Genomic DNA, 17,389 nt, shown 5'->3' on the forward strand with positions numbered 1-17,389 from the left:
AGAAACACCTGTTGGGACTATATGTATTCAAATTTGCCCTTTTAGTCCAAGTCCTCAGCAAGTTGAAAGGATTCAGAATCGAGTTCACGCCTCTGGCTCATTACTCGGCACCTGCCATATTGGCTTCCCTGCCAGATCGGGTTTGCCTAGAACAACTGCAACACAAGGAGTTATTCTGGAATGCGGCAGCAATGGAATATTCACAGCAAAACCCTCCTAAGGGTTACGGACCACCCCTAAGACAGCAGATGTCATTCACTCAAAGAATTCCACAGCGTTACTTATTCCTCTGGGTGGGGGTGGGGTGACGGGATGGAAAGTTTTGAGATTGTTCTCTCACAAGATGGTCTAGGGCTCTTTAACTGGAGGATGTGAGGGCTTTCGAGTATTTTGACACCATAGTAGTTATCAGAGCTCCTGGCTCCTCAGCCTGGGTCCAAGGCCGGGGGACACCTCTGGAATCCAAAAGGCGACTTGTCACCAGTTCCAGAAAACAGTTTATATTAGAAATGTGCAGACACAGTTGTGACATCTATATGCTCTCTGAATAAAAACTCCAGAAAAGAGAGAGTCTATGATTTTTCAGAATGAGTTCTCCATCCCCTTTTAAAGATAAAGGGTGACAGCCACAGTCTCCATTAAGGAGACCAGCCCCTCTTCCAACACCCTGCTTCTCCCTTAAGCCTGAGAGTGTGATAAAGGCGATGAACCCAGGAAACCCCCCTCTTGGGGAATATGCCAGAGAGAAACAGGAAAAGGTGAAAGGAAGACGTGTGGTCCACAAGACTTCAAAGGTCTTGAAAAGAGAACTGGACCTTTTGTCCCTTATTCTTGTGACCCAGTGCTTGCAACAACAAGACTCCGTACATAGGTTCTGACTGCTCTAATCTGCGCAGTGTTCGAGAGACGTTCTGCAAAAGTGAGAGAATGAGGAGCGAGAAACACGGCTTTTCACATCAGGTAAGAAAGGATGGTTACTGAAGAAACTGTTGCACAATGAACCATCCAATCTGAAAGGAAATAGAGAGTCTTAATCACACCATGCACAAAAATAGTCTTGTAACACACTGTACACAAAATATATTCCTCGTGGATTAAAGACATAAATGGGGGGGAGTAATGAAGAAAATTTCAGTGAAGTCACGCCAGCCTACTTGAGTTTGAACACCTACTCCAGCGACACTCGCTAGCTTGCACCCTGGAACCTCCCCATCCCTCGGCATCCTCATTTGAAAATGGATGAAATAACAGATGAAATCAGTTAATATATGTAAAGCAGATAGAATACAGCACCTGGCTTGTAACAAATGCTATACAGGTGTTAGTTATTATTTCTATTATTTTGTAATCTTAGCGAAGAGACAGCCTCCCTGGGAAAGGAGAAAAGTTGGAAGCATAAACAAAAAGATCGACAGATTGGACATGATACAAACGAAAGGTTTCTGTATGTCAGAATGCACCATGAGCAAAGTTAAAGACAACCAAAGACCAGGAGAAACTACTGCAACATCCACAGCTCACAAGGGTTGTTGGCCCAGATAAACCAAGAACTCTTGCACATCAGTCAGCAAAAGGAACAGAACAAGAAGAACAAAGGGCAAGGGCAAAGGCAATACACAGAAAAGCCCCTGAAGAACAAATGGCCAAGAAAAACATGAAAAACATGTTCACCATATCTACCCATGACAGAGACACATATCAGAACAATGTTGTCAATCTGACAATGAAAAGGGAAAAATAATGTCACGTTGGTCACCAAGTGGGAGTTTGAGCATTACCTAATGGCAGGGGGAGTGAAACGGTCACCTTCTCTCCGAAGAGCCATTGGAAAGTACGGTATCTGCTGGCATCACACCCTGGGACCCGACAGTCCCACTTCATGGAATGCCACAAGTATACACAGATTTATGTTCCCTACCTCATTACCTGGGATACCAAAACACTGTCAATACCTCAACGCCCATCAATAAGGGACTGGTTAATAAATGAAGTACTGTGGAGCCATTAAAAAGAGTGACCTAGATCTCTATGTACTGGCCTGAAGTGATTTCCAAGATAAAAAGTTACATGAAAAAAGCAAACTGAAAGCATAGCATGTATCTATATGTATTTTTTAAGTGAGCAGTAGGTATGTGTATATACAGACATACACACACACTTCTATCTGTAGAAGCACAGAAAAGAGCCCCAAAGGATATAAACTACATATAACAATGATTTGCTTGCACAAAGTTGGAGTAGTAGACAAACCACTTCCATTTTAAAAATTATTGAAAAGCATATTTCAAAAAGGCATCAGGTATCATACTGTATGTATAATGATATCATTCCAAATCTGTAAAATACCTATGTTATAAGCAAAAAGGAGAAAGTAAAAATAGGTTGTCATGTGGTAAGATTAGGCTACAATTCTTTCCTTGTGTACTCTTGGATTTTCTACATTTTTTTTATAGTGAACACGCACTCCTCGTATTACTTTTACCATAAAACACAGAGAATTGACATTGTATTAATATTATCAGATTACACTTAAAGTACACATGGAATGCTAACCTTGTAAGAAATTATCAAGGATACAATACTATTCTAAAAGGGTCTGATCAGTTCTTTACTAACCACAAAAAGAATTCAGGGAGAGAGAACAAAAATACTTTTAAAAGCATTTGGAAAAAAAGAGAAAATAAAAGTGCTATGATGGTTGTCAAACTGGTTTTTCAACAGGTGGCATATTAAGTATTGGCCTTTCTTTTTTTTTTTTTTTTTTAAACAGGCACATCCAGTAAGATTTCAATTCCATTATGTGGTGTCTAAAGCATAGAGCCAAAAGATAACACTGATCCTGCTTCCTTGACGTGAGGGTGTGTACAATTCCACAACCAGAGTGATCTGGACAAAGCTTGTGCTTAAAGCCATCAGCTGAACATATGAAATAATGCCCACGGGGGTCGGGGGGGAATTCGGGTGAGGAGAGGAAAGCGCAAGGAACCCCCCAGCAAAGTACCAACCGTTCATACTGCACACCACTGGCGATGCGTTGGCCACACGTTCCTACGGCAGTGACGGATTAACCTGGTCCTGGCATGAACCCTGCCCCCAAAGATGATTTAGTTTTTTGATCTTCCTAGAGTCCCTTTGAAGTTAACTGGTGGCCAGAAGAACCGCCAGAGCCGCCTGAGCTCTCCAGCCAGGACTCATCGGGCCCACGTGACATCTCCCAGCCCAGCAGGCACATGCCACCAGCCCCCACCACCGAGTGAGGGAGATGAACTTCAGGCCTCCAGCTGCTCCAAGAGAAGGCAGGCACGAGGGCTCAAAGTGCTAAAATGTACCAAAACAGCTGGCCTTCCTTTCATACCTTCTAAATCACCTACAGGAAAACATTCCCCTCCTTTCATTTTTTGGTTGAAGGCACCTAGCTAGGGGGAGAAGTATGTACTTAAAACAAACAAACAAAAGATAGTCTACCTAATGAGAAAACAAGGTTTGAGGAAATCGGTTGCAGAATTGAGATATAAACCAGATGACACCTGCACCTTGGCTTCAAACACAGAGCCACGCAGGGTGGATGGGACGGGGAGGGGACATTCCCCAGAGGACTTATACGTTTTGCTCTCAGGGCAAGGCAATGGCCGCCAGTCGCCACCTATGGGTGGGATGTGTGCGGCTATCTCCCTAAGACCCCATCTCCTCTGGTGTACCCGCAGAGGAGCATGGAGAAAGCAGATTTCAAAACAAATCATTGTCTGACTTTTTCTACATCTTCTGATTTGTTTACTACCATATGAGCTTCTATGGCCCTGCTGGGAGAATGAGCCCCAAGTCTCTTATGCATCAAGGGAAGGACTGAGATGGATTCTAATGCAGAGCCTGATGGAGGGATGCATTGCATAATCCACACAGGATGGCGTGAGTACAAGTCCGCTAGGTGGAGAATTTGGCTGTATGTGTTTTAATAAATTGGCGCCATCCAAGTGGAGCTTGCTTAGACATTGGCATCCCATCTCCTGTCTGCCTAGCTGGCCCACAGCGGCTCACATGTGGCCCAGACACAGAACAGTGGTGGACAACCCTCCCTGTATATAATTTAAGATTAATATGAAACCTTCAGTCTTGGCCCAATCAAAGGAACTCCAGCTGGAAACTCTTTGAGTAATAGATTCTGGTGGGGTCTTAATCTATCTGCTAAAGTTGATGGATTTCCAGTCCAATGACTCTCAGGTGAAGAAAAACATCAAAGTGAAAGCCAGATTCTGAGAGTTGGCAGGTGCACACTGATTGCTAACTGCCCTCTCTGCACCCCTCCTCCCCCACGGAAAACACCGCAAATTTCAGAGACACCACTCGGCCGGGAAGGCAGGGCAAACACAGAAGAGCTTGCACTGGCACCAAACCCACACACCTAGGGCTCAGGAGCTAAGCCAAGCCAGCCCTGCAGGATAGCAGGGAGCAGGCATGGGGCAGTATCAGCTGCCCCCTCTAACTAAGACGAGCAATGGCACCCCACATCTCTATGGGTGCAGGGGGTGGGGGAGTGGGGCCAGGGCTTGAGTCCTCTAAGAGAGGAGTGTTACTATGTTTACACATGAAAGCAAAAAAAAAAAAAAAAAGCCAAATTAAGGTTTTGGAGCTCAGCCCTGGTGAGAGACAAGTGCCTTCTCCACAACATGCTTCCATTCCAGATGAATCACTAAGGACAAACCAAGAGCCCAGCAGCAAAGCTCCGGTGGAGCCTCTGGCCTTCCTGCTGTGTCAACCCATCACGGTGACCCCACAATGGCGAGTGATAGGATATGGGCATGGGTATCGACACATGACCACTAGAGCCTGGACCAGAGTCGGCCACTGATCAAGACCCCCCCCAAAAAAAATAAATAAAAAATAAAAAAAATGAAAAACCCAAGGAATTTGATTGTGGGCACTTTGCAGAAGTAAGCTGGGAACCCAAAGAAAAGGACAGGGAGCTTCCCTCTGAGCCTTGGGCCCTCCAGCCTACTCCATTCTACCTCCAGGAGGTGCACACAGGAAGAACACATTGCACATTAATCCCAGTTTACAAATCCGTATTCACACAATAACCAAAACTATACTATGCCAGGCAACAAAGATATTATCACCAGGCTTTTACATATTAGCCCAACCCTCTCGTGTCCAGATTAGAAATTATCTCACGTTTTCAGAAAATCCAGTCCTAACACAGAATCCTATGCACTAGCATTTGTGACAGCAAGGGCAGTTGACTCTGGACCAGTGTGAGGTCAAATGACAAACCGAAAGCCACACCACTGCCTACATCTCCCGAGACCACGGCTCTGTCTCCTCCAATATGAAAAAGGAAAAGAGGAAGAAAAGCCACTGGAAAACCGGACACGTCATGGCCACCTCAATGGGTGCCGCAGAAAGCAGCTTGGGGGAGTCGCCCTGACCAATCATGGATGCCTTGCTGGGGACCTGGGACAGGGTGGGTGGGGCAGGGAGGGGTGTGGGAGGAGCTCAGTGCCCTCCCCGGGTCAGCTGCATCTGGAGCGGTTTCTCTAGCAGACAGTAAAGAACTCGATTACATTCAGTTAACTGTGCTCTAAACTGATTATGCATGTGCCGGGCTAATGGATTACATTAGCAAGAGGAAAAATAACATGCAATCAATCTCCATTTACTGCAGGCCACACCAGGGCCTAGAGCAAAAGCGACTCTCAAACCACCTCCAGTCCCTACCCCAAATCTGTACACTGATGAAACCCTGTGAGAGGTAGGCCCCCTCCGTGGCAAGAGAGGCTTGTCTTGGTCACACTGGGGGACAAAGAGACTCAGGACAAGCACTGGAATTATACGCCTGTCTGTGTCACCCAGGAGTGAGCAGCGTGAGAGCTCCCAGCCACCGTGGCAGCCTCAGCAAGCAGAGGGACATTCATTACCCCAGGACTAATGAGACCATACTAATGACCTTTAGCGTCTGACGCAGGAATTCCACCCTGAGTCTCAGGGAATGGTCACCCCCAGGGATGTGCCAGCCTACTGCATTATTTTGGCACCTCTCCTTTAGGTGTTGGTTCCCACGTTCTATCCTGCATCCTAACACATAGGAGGATATGTCTGCCTTTTTTGAACAGCAGTGTCCTCTACCATTAAAAAAAAAAATAACTGGGCACGGTGGCTCATGCCTGTAATCCCAGCACTTTGGGAGGCTGAGGTGGGAGGATCACTTGAGGCTAGGAGTTTGAGATCAGCCTGGTTAATATCAAGGTCCCTATCTCTACAAAATATTTAAAAAATTAGCCAGGCATGGTGGTGTGCATCTGTAGTCCCAGCGACTCTGGAGGCTGAGGCAGGAGGATCCCTTCAGCCCAGAAGCTTGAGGTTGCAGTGAGCTATGATGATGCCACTATGCTCTAACCTGGGTGATAGAGTGAGACCCTATCTCAGAAAAACTTAAAATTAAAAAAAATAAAAAATAAAAAAAACCAAAGAAACAAAACTACAAGAAAATTAAGGCCCAGGAGGATAAGTGGCCAGAGCCAGCAGTGCAGAAACACACGAATAAACTGCTCCCCCCACATCCACCCTGGAAAACACCTCACCCTGACTCTCCAGGTGTGACCTGTGGATGCAGTTTGGGAACCAAAAAGGGCTATTCTCAGCAAATCCTCCAGGTTCCAGGCCCTTTAGGAGCAAAGCCAAGTGACTGACAGACTCCTGCTCAAGACTCTGGCCAGTGGAGGATGCAGCGTGGAGAGAGAATCATCACTGTGCGCATTTCATAATCTAAAGGGCAATTTTTTCCTAGGATGGAAGAGGCCAGCTTCGTGCCACCTCCAAACAACCTTCATCAAAGTTGCGTACAACCTTCAATGGCCACGCCGAGTCCTTTGTACAAATTTTACTCAGTTGGGTCCTTTGGAAATTCTCTCTTCCACTGGCTTTTCCACTGGGTTTTCTTGGCCACATTGGCACCATCCTGAGGCCAGTTCAGACCAACAATTTATGCTAACAGCAAAGAGCCTCTGCTTTCAACGGGACACGAAACTAAGCTGGTCCAGGGAGGTTCTTGCTCATTTGGGATAAGGGGACCGGCTGCATGGTGTACAGACCTTCCCTGCTGCACCAAAGCTGGCCATCAATAGTCCATTCCAGAACATTCTATCCCCACTACCTCACTCCTGCTTTCTCCCACTTTCCCCAAAATGGTTTCTGATCCAGGTTGCATCAGCCTCCCACCCCCTGAGAACAAGCGACTGTGAAACAAATGACAGCATTGGTCTCGGCAGAGACCGCACTGGGGGAGGACCAAGAGTCTTCCTCATCCAGGGTCTCCATTTAAAATCACGCTGAGTAGAAAAGGGATTAAACCAGCTCAGGGGCAGCAAAACCCAAACACTTGTGGGCCCAAAGACACAAGAAATGGTTCAAAAAGAGAGGAGGAGACTGAGAATCCAAGTGAGGGCAACGGAAAGAGAGAGCAAGGGAGTGGAAGGTGTGTGGAGTGAGGCCGGGAGATTTATGACGATTTGTACCTGATTGTTCATACTAAAGCCATTATGGGATGATTAGAGAAAAAGGTGAGGCTTTAAGTCCAGTGAAAATCAATAGAAACGTCTGGAGCAATTCTGCCATGCAAGTGAAAGGACTATTTACAGTATCCGGAGCCCCTCCTCCTCTGTTAACTGTCCACAGAGTGGATAGGACCGGGGGTGGGGGGTTTGGAAAGAAGAAATGGAAAAAAAGGAAGGAAGGGGAGAGAGGACAGAGGGAGAGGAGGATGGAAGAAGCCCAGAAAAAGGAAGAAAAACATCAGCATAAGGAAGAGAAAGGGGACACAGAACACAGGAAACAAAGGGAAAAAGTTAAAGAACAAAAGAGCCCCCTTACTGGACTCTATTTTTCCCCATGGCATTTGCCAGCTTCCAGCCTGCTGTAAAATTTATTCAGTATACTTCTCATCCATCTCCCCGCAGGAGAGTGGAAGCTCTGTGAGGGCAGGGAGTGTTTTTGTCTATTTCCTGCACTGATGTAGGCGCATGTCCAAAACGGTGCCTGTTACACAGCAGGTGCCCAGCGCATGTCTGCTGGCTGAATGGATGGATCTCGGCAGAGACCAGCATGGGGGAAAGATCCCAGGGGCATCCAGGAGAGAAGAAATAGGGAGAAAAGGAACGAAGAGATGGAAAAGGGGAAGAGAATGCCCAAAGGACAGAGGGGACATACAGGAGCACCAGGGCACACAAAAGCCCACAGTGAGTAAGGAAAGAGCCACCCGTGAAGGCAGTCACGGCGTAAGTGGGATGACATGACAGCATCGGCCCGCTGTAAACTAAACTTGCCCAAATAGGGCACCCGATAAAGAGAACCTTCAGCTACCAGCTGAACCTGTCCCATTTCTGCCCTGTAAGGAAGCGGATGTCGACTTCCCATCCAGCGCCAGGTTACCATGCAGCAGCCAACCAGGCCAGGGTGGGGACTGTCTGTCTCCTCCCCAGTCCTCTCCGCAGCTCCCAGGCACCCACCCCACTCCTGGAGCCAGGCCTTACCTTGTATAGCTTCAGGCTGGCCTCGTGCCTGGAGTTGACCGTGTGCAGCCGCAGCTTCTCCAGGCTGTTGGTGTAGTAGTCGCAGGCGTTGCACTTGAGGTGCACGGGGTTGCCGATGGCCACGCACTTGAGCCTCCACTCATTGGCCTTGCCGCCCTCCTTGATGTGAGCCACCAGCTGGTACTTCTGCACGTGCTTATCCGTCTTGCAGTGCAGCTGGAAGTTGGCCTTGAGCTGGGTGTTGTAGCGGCAGAGCTTGCACTGGTACGAGTCCCCCATCACCGCCTTCCACTCGTCCTCTGACAGGCTGCGCTCCACGTTCATGTGCAGCCCCAGCATGTCCAGGTTGTCCGTCGTGAACTTGTTGCAGACGGCGCACTGGAAGAGCTTCAGCGACGGGTCGTTGGTCTGGATGAAGCTCTCACCCAGGTTCATCAGCTCCTCCGACACCAGCTGCCCGCCCCCGAGCCGCATGTCTAGGGGGATCTCACCGCCCACTGCCGGGAAGGAGAGAAGAAGAGAGTCAGAGGCCAGGCTCACGGCCAGGGCCACGGCCACAGCTGAGGTACAACCCAGCCCTCCGCCACCCCCAACCAGGGTCCAAGGAGAAAAGATCACATTTTAAGTATTGTAAGGTGCTACAAGCTGGAAACCAAACAAAGACACCAAAAAAGTCAACGTGATGTGTTTGAATCTTTTCTATGGACACTCTGAGATTTGCGGCAGGCATTATGTTTTCCTCCTTCAGGAGAACACACAGAAGAAGTTAGCGACTATAACGTCTTGAATATTTCAACCCATCCCTTCTCTCAGATCCAAGAAAAGATAGAAATAAGTATCATCCAGTACACATAACAGAATCTAAAACTCCAAACCCCACCCCCAAATTGGAAATGACTTAGAACTGCAATCTCAAGACACCAAACCTTCGTGGCAAATCAGAATTGGGCCCAGAATTTATCCAAAGCCGCGCTGGCCAACACGGCTTTCCGCGATGACGGGCCCGCTCTATGGCTGCGCTGTCTGAAGCAGTAGTCACTAGCCACATGCAATGAAAGAACATTTGAAATATGGCTAGTGCAACTGAGGAACTGAATTTTTAACGTTGATTATTTAAATTTAGGTGGCCACACGTGGTGAACGGCGACTGCATTGGACAGCGCAGCTCCAAAGCAAAGACTTGGGAAATGTTCTTTGTACTTCTCCCCACGTCCCTCCGGTCAATGGCGCCAGTCCCTGCCCCATCTTCCCAAAAGGACGACCTCTCCCCTTTCCTAAGCCTCTGCACTAGATGACATGTGGCACTTTCTAGGACCTGTCACATTCCCTTTGCAGCCACAGTCAACCACAAACAGATGGCTGGTATCCCCATCAGGGCGCCGCCTCTCTGGGGCAGGGGTCCTGCCTAATCCTCACCGACCCCCTGCAGTACCCAGCCTTAAGACACCCAAATGTCTGCTGTACCAGACGAGGGTGAAAAAAAGCCAAAATGTTACACGTTCAGGAAGCGGACCAAGATGGGCAGTGAAATGCGAGGGTCAGGATGTGAGAAAGATCTCCCTTCTGTCCCCACCCTGTTCCTTTTCAGTCCATCACTGCCCTGCATAAACCGGGATGGGCTCACACTCAATGCAGTGAATTAATACAGCAAGGTCTTATTTATATCCCGAGAAAGGCTTGGAAAGAGCAGTCTCCCGTCCATTACCTAGAAGCAGACAGTCAAGCAGAAAGCTGAACAGCGGCTGCTATTTCTGCCTCTCCCCTGAACACACACACACAACACACACACACACACACACACACACTTGAGCTATCAGGTCTGCCCACACCCCCCAATTCATATTTAAACCTGACCTTTTAGTTGTGGTTGGGCTAAGGTTATTATTTTTAAATGACTGATTAGAATCCAAGTTAGTGGCTCATCAAAGAAAAGGTTTCTGTTTTGTTGTTTTGTTTTTTTACATGATTTTCTTATTTACAAGCGACACCTCAAGTCAAAAGATCAGGACAGGCTCTACTAAGCGGACCAGCTGTGTTCGAAGCTATGAACAGTCCAGCAAGCCACAGAAACCTTTTGCACATGCATTCCAGAAGGCTTAGGAAGCTTTCTGTTTGTTGTCTCTCTTACCATCTCCCCTGGTGAGAGGAGCCATAACTATGACATTCTTTTTAGGACAAGACAGAAAAAGAGAAAGAAAAAAAAAAAAGCCTAAAAGCTCCGTCCCTGAATGGGGACGGAGGCTGGGCAACATCCACAAAACGTACTTGGTGTTCACAGTCAAAGCAGTAACTGCCCGGAGGGGAAGACAAGGAGCAAACATATATTTGTTTCTGATGCCAACCACCTGGAGCATCAAACCTCCTCCACTTTTCAGATTTCACCTCGGCGCATCAATACTGCTCTAAAGACAAATTCAGCTGTCACTTGCTGGATGCCTGAGTGAAAATTACAAGTCCTTGGAACAAGCAGAGGAAAGAATTCCCTGTTCCCATTCTAAGCTCTTAAAATGAAATGCAAATCAAGGACAGAAGCAGAAGAGTGATAAAACGAGTTAGAATGACAGGCCAGCGAAAACTTCCTTCGAGGACCATACCTTGGAGAAACAAACCCAGGGCTTAGAATCTTGCAAATCCGTAAGGCTAAGGGAACTAATTCAACCCCCAAGAAATGGAGGATCCTCACCCAATTCACAGGCAGTTAGGAGGAGAGCCCCCATAAATAAAGACTTAGCAGGTCTTTAATCTTGAGCCATGTTGGATATATCGTCTTGGAAAGGAGCAAGCCCCCATCTCCCCATATACCCCTAACTTTAACCCTGGGAATTTACACCCTGGCATGTGAGCCTACCCATAAGCACATCCTCAGAGAGGCACATGGATCAAAAGGCATTTTCTAGAATCAAAGGCTGAAGCAGCAGAGCTACTAAGCCTCATGCAGGGGGCGGGTGGCTAGCTGGCTACTTGGGAAACAGGTGCCTCCACGAGCAACCCCTTTCTCGGTGCTGTGGTAAACTTTAGAGTCAGAAGGAACGTTTGGGAGGATGTTCACATGGTCTTGAGTCTAAGATGCTGTTTACAAACAGTGGCAAATCCAACCATAGCAGACAAAGGAGGCCCAACCCTTTCCTTAAAAGCCTCCGAAAAGGACGCATCCCCAGAATGGGTGTCTGACAATGCTAAAGAGAAGGTTCTGTCAAAGGAAGTATGAGAACAGTAACTTTGTAAGCAGGAATGTACGTCACAAAAACTTGTTCCCCCTGCAGAACCCAGTCAAGTCTGATAACACCTACAAGCCATCTTATACACGGCCTATGGGAAAAGTCTGCAGAGCTCAGACAGAGCTGACAGTTATGGTTTTCATTTGCTTATGCTGGCTTCTCCTACGGAAGTCATACAACTTAAGTTCTAAGTCCTCTGGACACTTCCACGTGAGCTCCGGCATAGAGCATCCGGGGCTCTCGCACCATCTCAACAGCTCTCACGGCCCAAGGAACGAACAGGTTGTTCCAGACATTCACCTCGCTGACAAGTGGTGACACTAGAAATTCAAGGGCCCTTCTTGACTGAGCTAGATAAAGTCCTTGGAAGGAAGAGCTCTATTGTCTTTAAGAAATAAAGTGTGGATCTTTTATGTGTGTCTGTAATACAGGGATTCATTCTTCTGTTTCTTCTGTACCTGCCATAATGGCCCGGGACAATGTGTGACGCCCCAAGACTCACAGACACTTGGTGAGGATGCAAAACACATCTCTGCTTCTCCAGTCAAGCCTTGGTTATCTGTTTTCAAGGTAATTAAAAAGATCGCACTTTGACCCAATATGAACCCATCCATTTTCTGTCTTTATTCCACCTCCATTATGTTTGATTTATTCTAAGATCTGCTTCCCAAGATTTTAAGTCTCTAGGCTATAAAACCCCAATTCTTACTGGTTTTTGAAAAATGTCCTAGATATTGAAGCCCAACCCCCTGGCGTGCATGGTCCACCCTGCACACAGGTGAGACTGTCAGTCCCTACACAGCTGTGATCAACCAGTTGGGTCAAACGGCTTCGAGTCACTTGGTAATAAAGGATCAACAGACAAATGTTTCAAAATGGAAAATAAAATTAAAGTATCAAGGATTCAAACTTGAATACATAGCAAGAAAAACAAATGGAATGCTTTGAAATATAACTCATCTGCAACAATGAGCACTAAATCGCCACAAAACATAAAGACTGGCATACTGGTAAGGTCTGCCCCCGCCCCCGGCAGTCATCTACACCTGCGGTCCCCAACCCCTGGATTGGTATCCATCCATGGCCTGTTAGGAACCGGGCCACACACACAGCACGAGGCGAGCGGCAGGTAAGCATGCAAAGCTTCGTCTGTATTTACAACTGCTCCCCATCGCTCACAACACAGCCTGAGCTCTGCCTCCTGTCAAATCACTGGTGGCATTAGATTTTGCATTATGGTGAACTGTGTAATTATTTCAATATATATTACAGTGTAATAATATTAGAAATAAAGCACACAATAAATGTAATGGGCTTGAATCATCCTGAAACCATCCATTCCCACAAACCCTGCCCCCCATCCATGGAAAAATTGTCTTCTATGAAACTGGTCCCTGGTGCCAAAAAGGTTGGAGACCACTGATCTAAAACCGCCCAGAAAGAAGGGACTTGATCACACTGTGGTGCCCAGAACAACTTATTCCCTTGTCAGTAAGGTGATACTGCTTAATCCAGGCCATGGCCACTGGTCCCAAGAGATTACGTAGCAGACTTAGGGAACAGAGGGCGGCAGGGTCCTGGCCAAGGCACAAGAGGTAGAGGCTGGAGTGATCCAGTCCTCAGGAAACTGACTTATAGATTTCCTAATAATAGCAGCTATCCCCAAAGTGGGCATGATTCCTTCTACATAAAGACTCACAGTTGTCAGCATCCGAATCCTACACTCTTGGCAGCCCTATTCTAGATGTAGTAAGCCTACTGGTAAGACTTAGTGTCTGGACACAGCCAGTTCAACTTCTCCAATGCATAGGTCATTTTTCACAGCAACAAAGGCTCAGTTAACCAAGAGGTAACTGACATTAAAACTTAGCTTTCCTTGATGGACAATTTTACAACTCATTCGTTTCTCTCACACCACCCTTTACAGTACCCCAGGGCAATTTAATTCCCAACTATACTGACCACCACCAACTCATCCAAAGTAAGAAAGAGAAAGAACACATCTCTTTCATCCAGATTCTCATAAATAGTGGAGAATTCTGAGAAAAATCTATCTGGGTGGTTCCCAGCTCAGCAAGCCTTTGGTTATGTGAATGAGGTACATTCTGGTTCCGAATTCCTGAGAAGACTGTCCTTATTTAAGTCATTGAGATAATTGTCCCTGTTCCACTAATTGAGATGACTGTCCCAGCTAGTTTTCTCTACATTTCAATAAATATTTAAGAGAATACCGAAGTTTGGGGTGACTACAGTGATTTTTCAAATTGAGAAAAAGACAGAGAAAGGGAACAGAAAGGAAGGGTGACCGTAAGCCAAAAACTAGAGGAAACACTTAAACTTTAATCGTGGCCCTACGTAGCCAGAGTACAATCTGCCGAATGCATCAACTCTCTTCCACGTGCACCGCAGAGCTCAAGGGATTCTTGAGAAAAAATACTTGATCTTAAGACACTCAGGTCTATACAAAGCAACTCAAGAAGGTAAAGTGACCCGAATCCGAAGGACTCCCTCCGTCTAGTCTCCGTTTTCCCCAGTTAAGCCCCTCTCATGAAAACACACACACACACGCAGTCATCCTCACCTAGAGCAGGCGTCATGGCGGCCATGGGCCCGGTGGGGTCCAGCTGGAATCCACTCATCATGAACTGGGCGTCCGAGGCGGCGTTGTCCACCTTCAGGTTGGGCAGGTTCATGTTCTGGGCCAGGTAGTACTGGTAGAGCTCAGCCTCGGCGGGCGAGGGCAGGCTGCCGAGGCCCAGGTGGCGGTTGTGCTGGATCTGGGTCATGTTCTGCTGCAGCAGCATCATGTTGTGCATGTGCTTCTCGCTGGTCATGTGGATGCGGAGGTTCCTGGCCACGTTGGTCTCATAGTCGCACACCTCACACCGCCACGTGGGTTTGGTTTTTGGTTTGGTGGGTGAGGGGGCCCCGCAGGAGCTACTGATGTTGGCCGCCGCGGCCGCTGCCGCCGCTGCAGCCGCCGCCGCCCCAGCAGTGTGGCTAAAGACCTGCTCCCCCCCTCCGTTCTGCAGGTTCTGCATGTTGTTGAGATGCTTGTCGGACTGCATATGAATACTGAGGTTGCCTTTGGTAGTTGTGGAGTAGTTACACACCTCGCAGCGGAAAGGCTTGTAACCACACGTGTAGCTCTCGCCTCGTGCCAGCCGGGGGTGGGGCTGGCCGCTTTTGCAGTAGACACAGGAGCCCCCGGGCTCCGGGTGCTTCTCCTTCATGTGTGCCTCCAGTGTCTGCTGGTACTTATAGTGCCAGTTGCACTTGGGGCACTTCAGCGTCTTACACGAGTTACGAGAATGCATCATGGTCATGTGGCCGCCCAGCGAGCGCGAGGAGCCCAGGACCGTGTCACATTTGGGGCACTCCACGCCACTCCCCGAGGGGCACTCCCCAACCCCAAGCTCACAGAGGGAGCCACCGTGTTGGTGATGGGGAACGAAGCCCCCATCATCGCCCTCTGTGCTTTCATTTGGTTCTGGTGCTGTGGCATTGTCTTTATTGGCACTTTCGTCAGCGAAGTCCAGCCTCCTGCTGCCCTCTGCCACATTGGCCCTGATGCCCTCACTGTTAAAGCTTAAACGATTCCTCCTGTTCGCACCATCAAAGACAACAAAGGAAGAAGCAGAATTAGAGCTAGTAGAAGCTGTGCCCCTCGACAGGGTCTGGAGCACATTAGGCATTAAGGGGGAGTTAGAAATGCTTTGGTTTGAGAGAGCAAGGTCCTTTTTGCTGCTACTACCTGCCGCGGCCCCAGACTCCCCGTGGGGCCTGTCCTCCAGCTCGTCGTCCAGCTCGTTTGGAAAGAGTCCTTTGCAGCCCTCATCTTCCTCCTCTTCTTCCTCCTCCTCCTCTTCCTCCTCCTCCTCCTCCTCCGCCTCTTCCTCCTCTTCTTCCTCCTCCACCTCCTCCTCGGCTGGCTCTGCTTTCTCGGAGAAGCAATCCGGATCTCCTGCTTCCTGCTTCTCCCCTCCTGCTGCCCCAGAGTCCCTGCCCTCTGAGGATTTGGTAGGACTGGGAGCCAGAGGCCCCAGGGGGACTGAGGTAATGGGGGTCTTCAGGACCGAGCTGGTGAGCCCGCCAAGGTTCAACAGGCTGCTGGGGGTCAAGATGCCAGCCTGGGGCTGCTCAGGGCCGGCGGCCGAGCCGGCTGGAAGAGCCTCCTCCCCTTCCATTCGAATGCCACTGAATTTACCATAAAAACTGTGTCCGGGGCCTATGAGGTTAGCTGTGGAAACTAAAGGGTGTTGAAAGTTTTTGTTTTTTGGTTCCAGAAAACTTACAAGGGGTTCCTTGTCTTTGCCGATCCCTTGGATGATAGCGGAGATGTTCTTATTGCTAAGAATCTTCCGCTCGTCTTCGCTCAGGGTCATTCGATGGTCGTGCACCGCATGGGTCACAAACGAACGGACGTACCCGAAGGAGAGTTTGCACAAGAAACACATCAGGATGGGCTTCCTCTTGCCGTAGAGCACGAAGCCATCGAATTTGGACAGGTCCACATTGTTGGGAACATCTTTGGATACGCAGGAGCTTTTGGCAGAACCGTCGCTGTTCAGGTAATCCTTGTTGCTTTTGTGTCGCACGTCGAAAACGCGGAAGCTGTGCAGGACGGGGCTGAGCCCCGTCAGGGCTGAGGTATTCGGGAAAGCCTGGTCTGGGCCCTCAAACCATTTCCCGAAGGATGAGGCTATGTGGAAAGTGTTGATGATCTGCGGGTAGACGGGTGCAGCACAAGAAGGGTCCCCCTGTTTGCCCCCCGCACCGGGGAGAGAGTTCAGAAAGAGCTGGGGGAGAGGCCCGCTGCCACTGGCGCAGGCGGCCCCGCCCTGGGTCAGCTGGCTCAGGCTCTCCACGATGTACGCGGAGCCGTCCGGCTGGTAGACGATCTCCCCGGCCAGGTTCTCCACGTCGCTCTCCTCCTCGCCCTCCTCACTGGTGTCGCTGGCGCTCTCCTCGCGCAGGGGCGGCGGGGGGCGCGTGCTGGGGCAGTGGTGCTCCATGTAGGTCTGCAAGCTGGCGAAGGAGGCCGAGCACTCGTTGCAGCTGACCTCCTTGCTGGCGGGCTCGGCGGGCGGGCCAGCTGGCGCGCTGCTCTCCGCGAGGCGCTCATTGAAGGGGGCCCTCAGGCCGTCCAGGGGCCCGTGGCTCTCGCCTGTGGACTGCTCCATGCTACTGGCTTTGTCAGGGAGGTGGGTGCTGTTGAGTTCAGTCCATTGCTGGTGCTGAGGGAGACCGCACCCATTGTCCTTCCCCGAGACGACGGGCGAGTCACAGCCTTCCATGGTAAGGCCTGCGTGGAGCTTTCATTGCACCCAGTACGGATCGGACCTGAAGGGCGGAGGCAAGGGGGGAGGAGGGAGAGAAGGGAAGGAGAGAGAGAAAGGAAAGAGGTTAGGAGGGCCGAGGCTAAGGTCCCGCACACGGGGCGCACTCTAAGTGGCTACTGTCTACACCCACAACACAGAGAGGCGCAGCAGGGTGGCCTGGGCCATTGCCCCGTGTCACAGCCAGTCCGTGGTGTGAGTGGGGGACACGGGCAGAGGGGACCAGCAGCAGGCTGCTTTGACATCGGAGTGTCGTGCTCCACCCCTGGAGGCAGATGTGAGTTTCTGTTCTTTGCCAGCACAGTGTGGA

General features: G+C 49.2%; 1 protein-coding gene across 2 annotated transcripts in view; it reads right to left on the minus strand.

Moving 5' to 3' along the window:
• Positions 1–17,072, minus strand: part of ZFHX3 (zinc finger homeobox 3) — a 159,359-nt gene extending 142,287 nt beyond the window's left edge. For both annotated transcript variants that reach the window (XM_045533187.1, XM_045533186.1), the window contains exons 1-2: positions 14,322–17,072; positions 8,523–9,019 (exon numbers count right to left, since the gene is read on the minus strand). In XM_045533187.1, the coding sequence (XP_045389143.1) occupies positions 8,523–9,019; positions 14,322–17,037 (3,213 nt within the window). In that variant the 5' untranslated portion in view covers positions 17,038–17,072. The remainder of the gene's footprint in view (positions 1–8,522; positions 9,020–14,321) is intronic.
• Between the last annotated feature and the right edge of the window lie 317 nt (positions 17,073–17,389).

The sequence above is a fragment of the Lemur catta genome, chromosome 20 (genome assembly GCF_020740605.2).
Source record: "Lemur catta isolate mLemCat1 chromosome 20, mLemCat1.pri, whole genome shotgun sequence".
NCBI lineage: Eukaryota > Metazoa > Chordata > Mammalia > Primates > Lemuridae > Lemur > Lemur catta.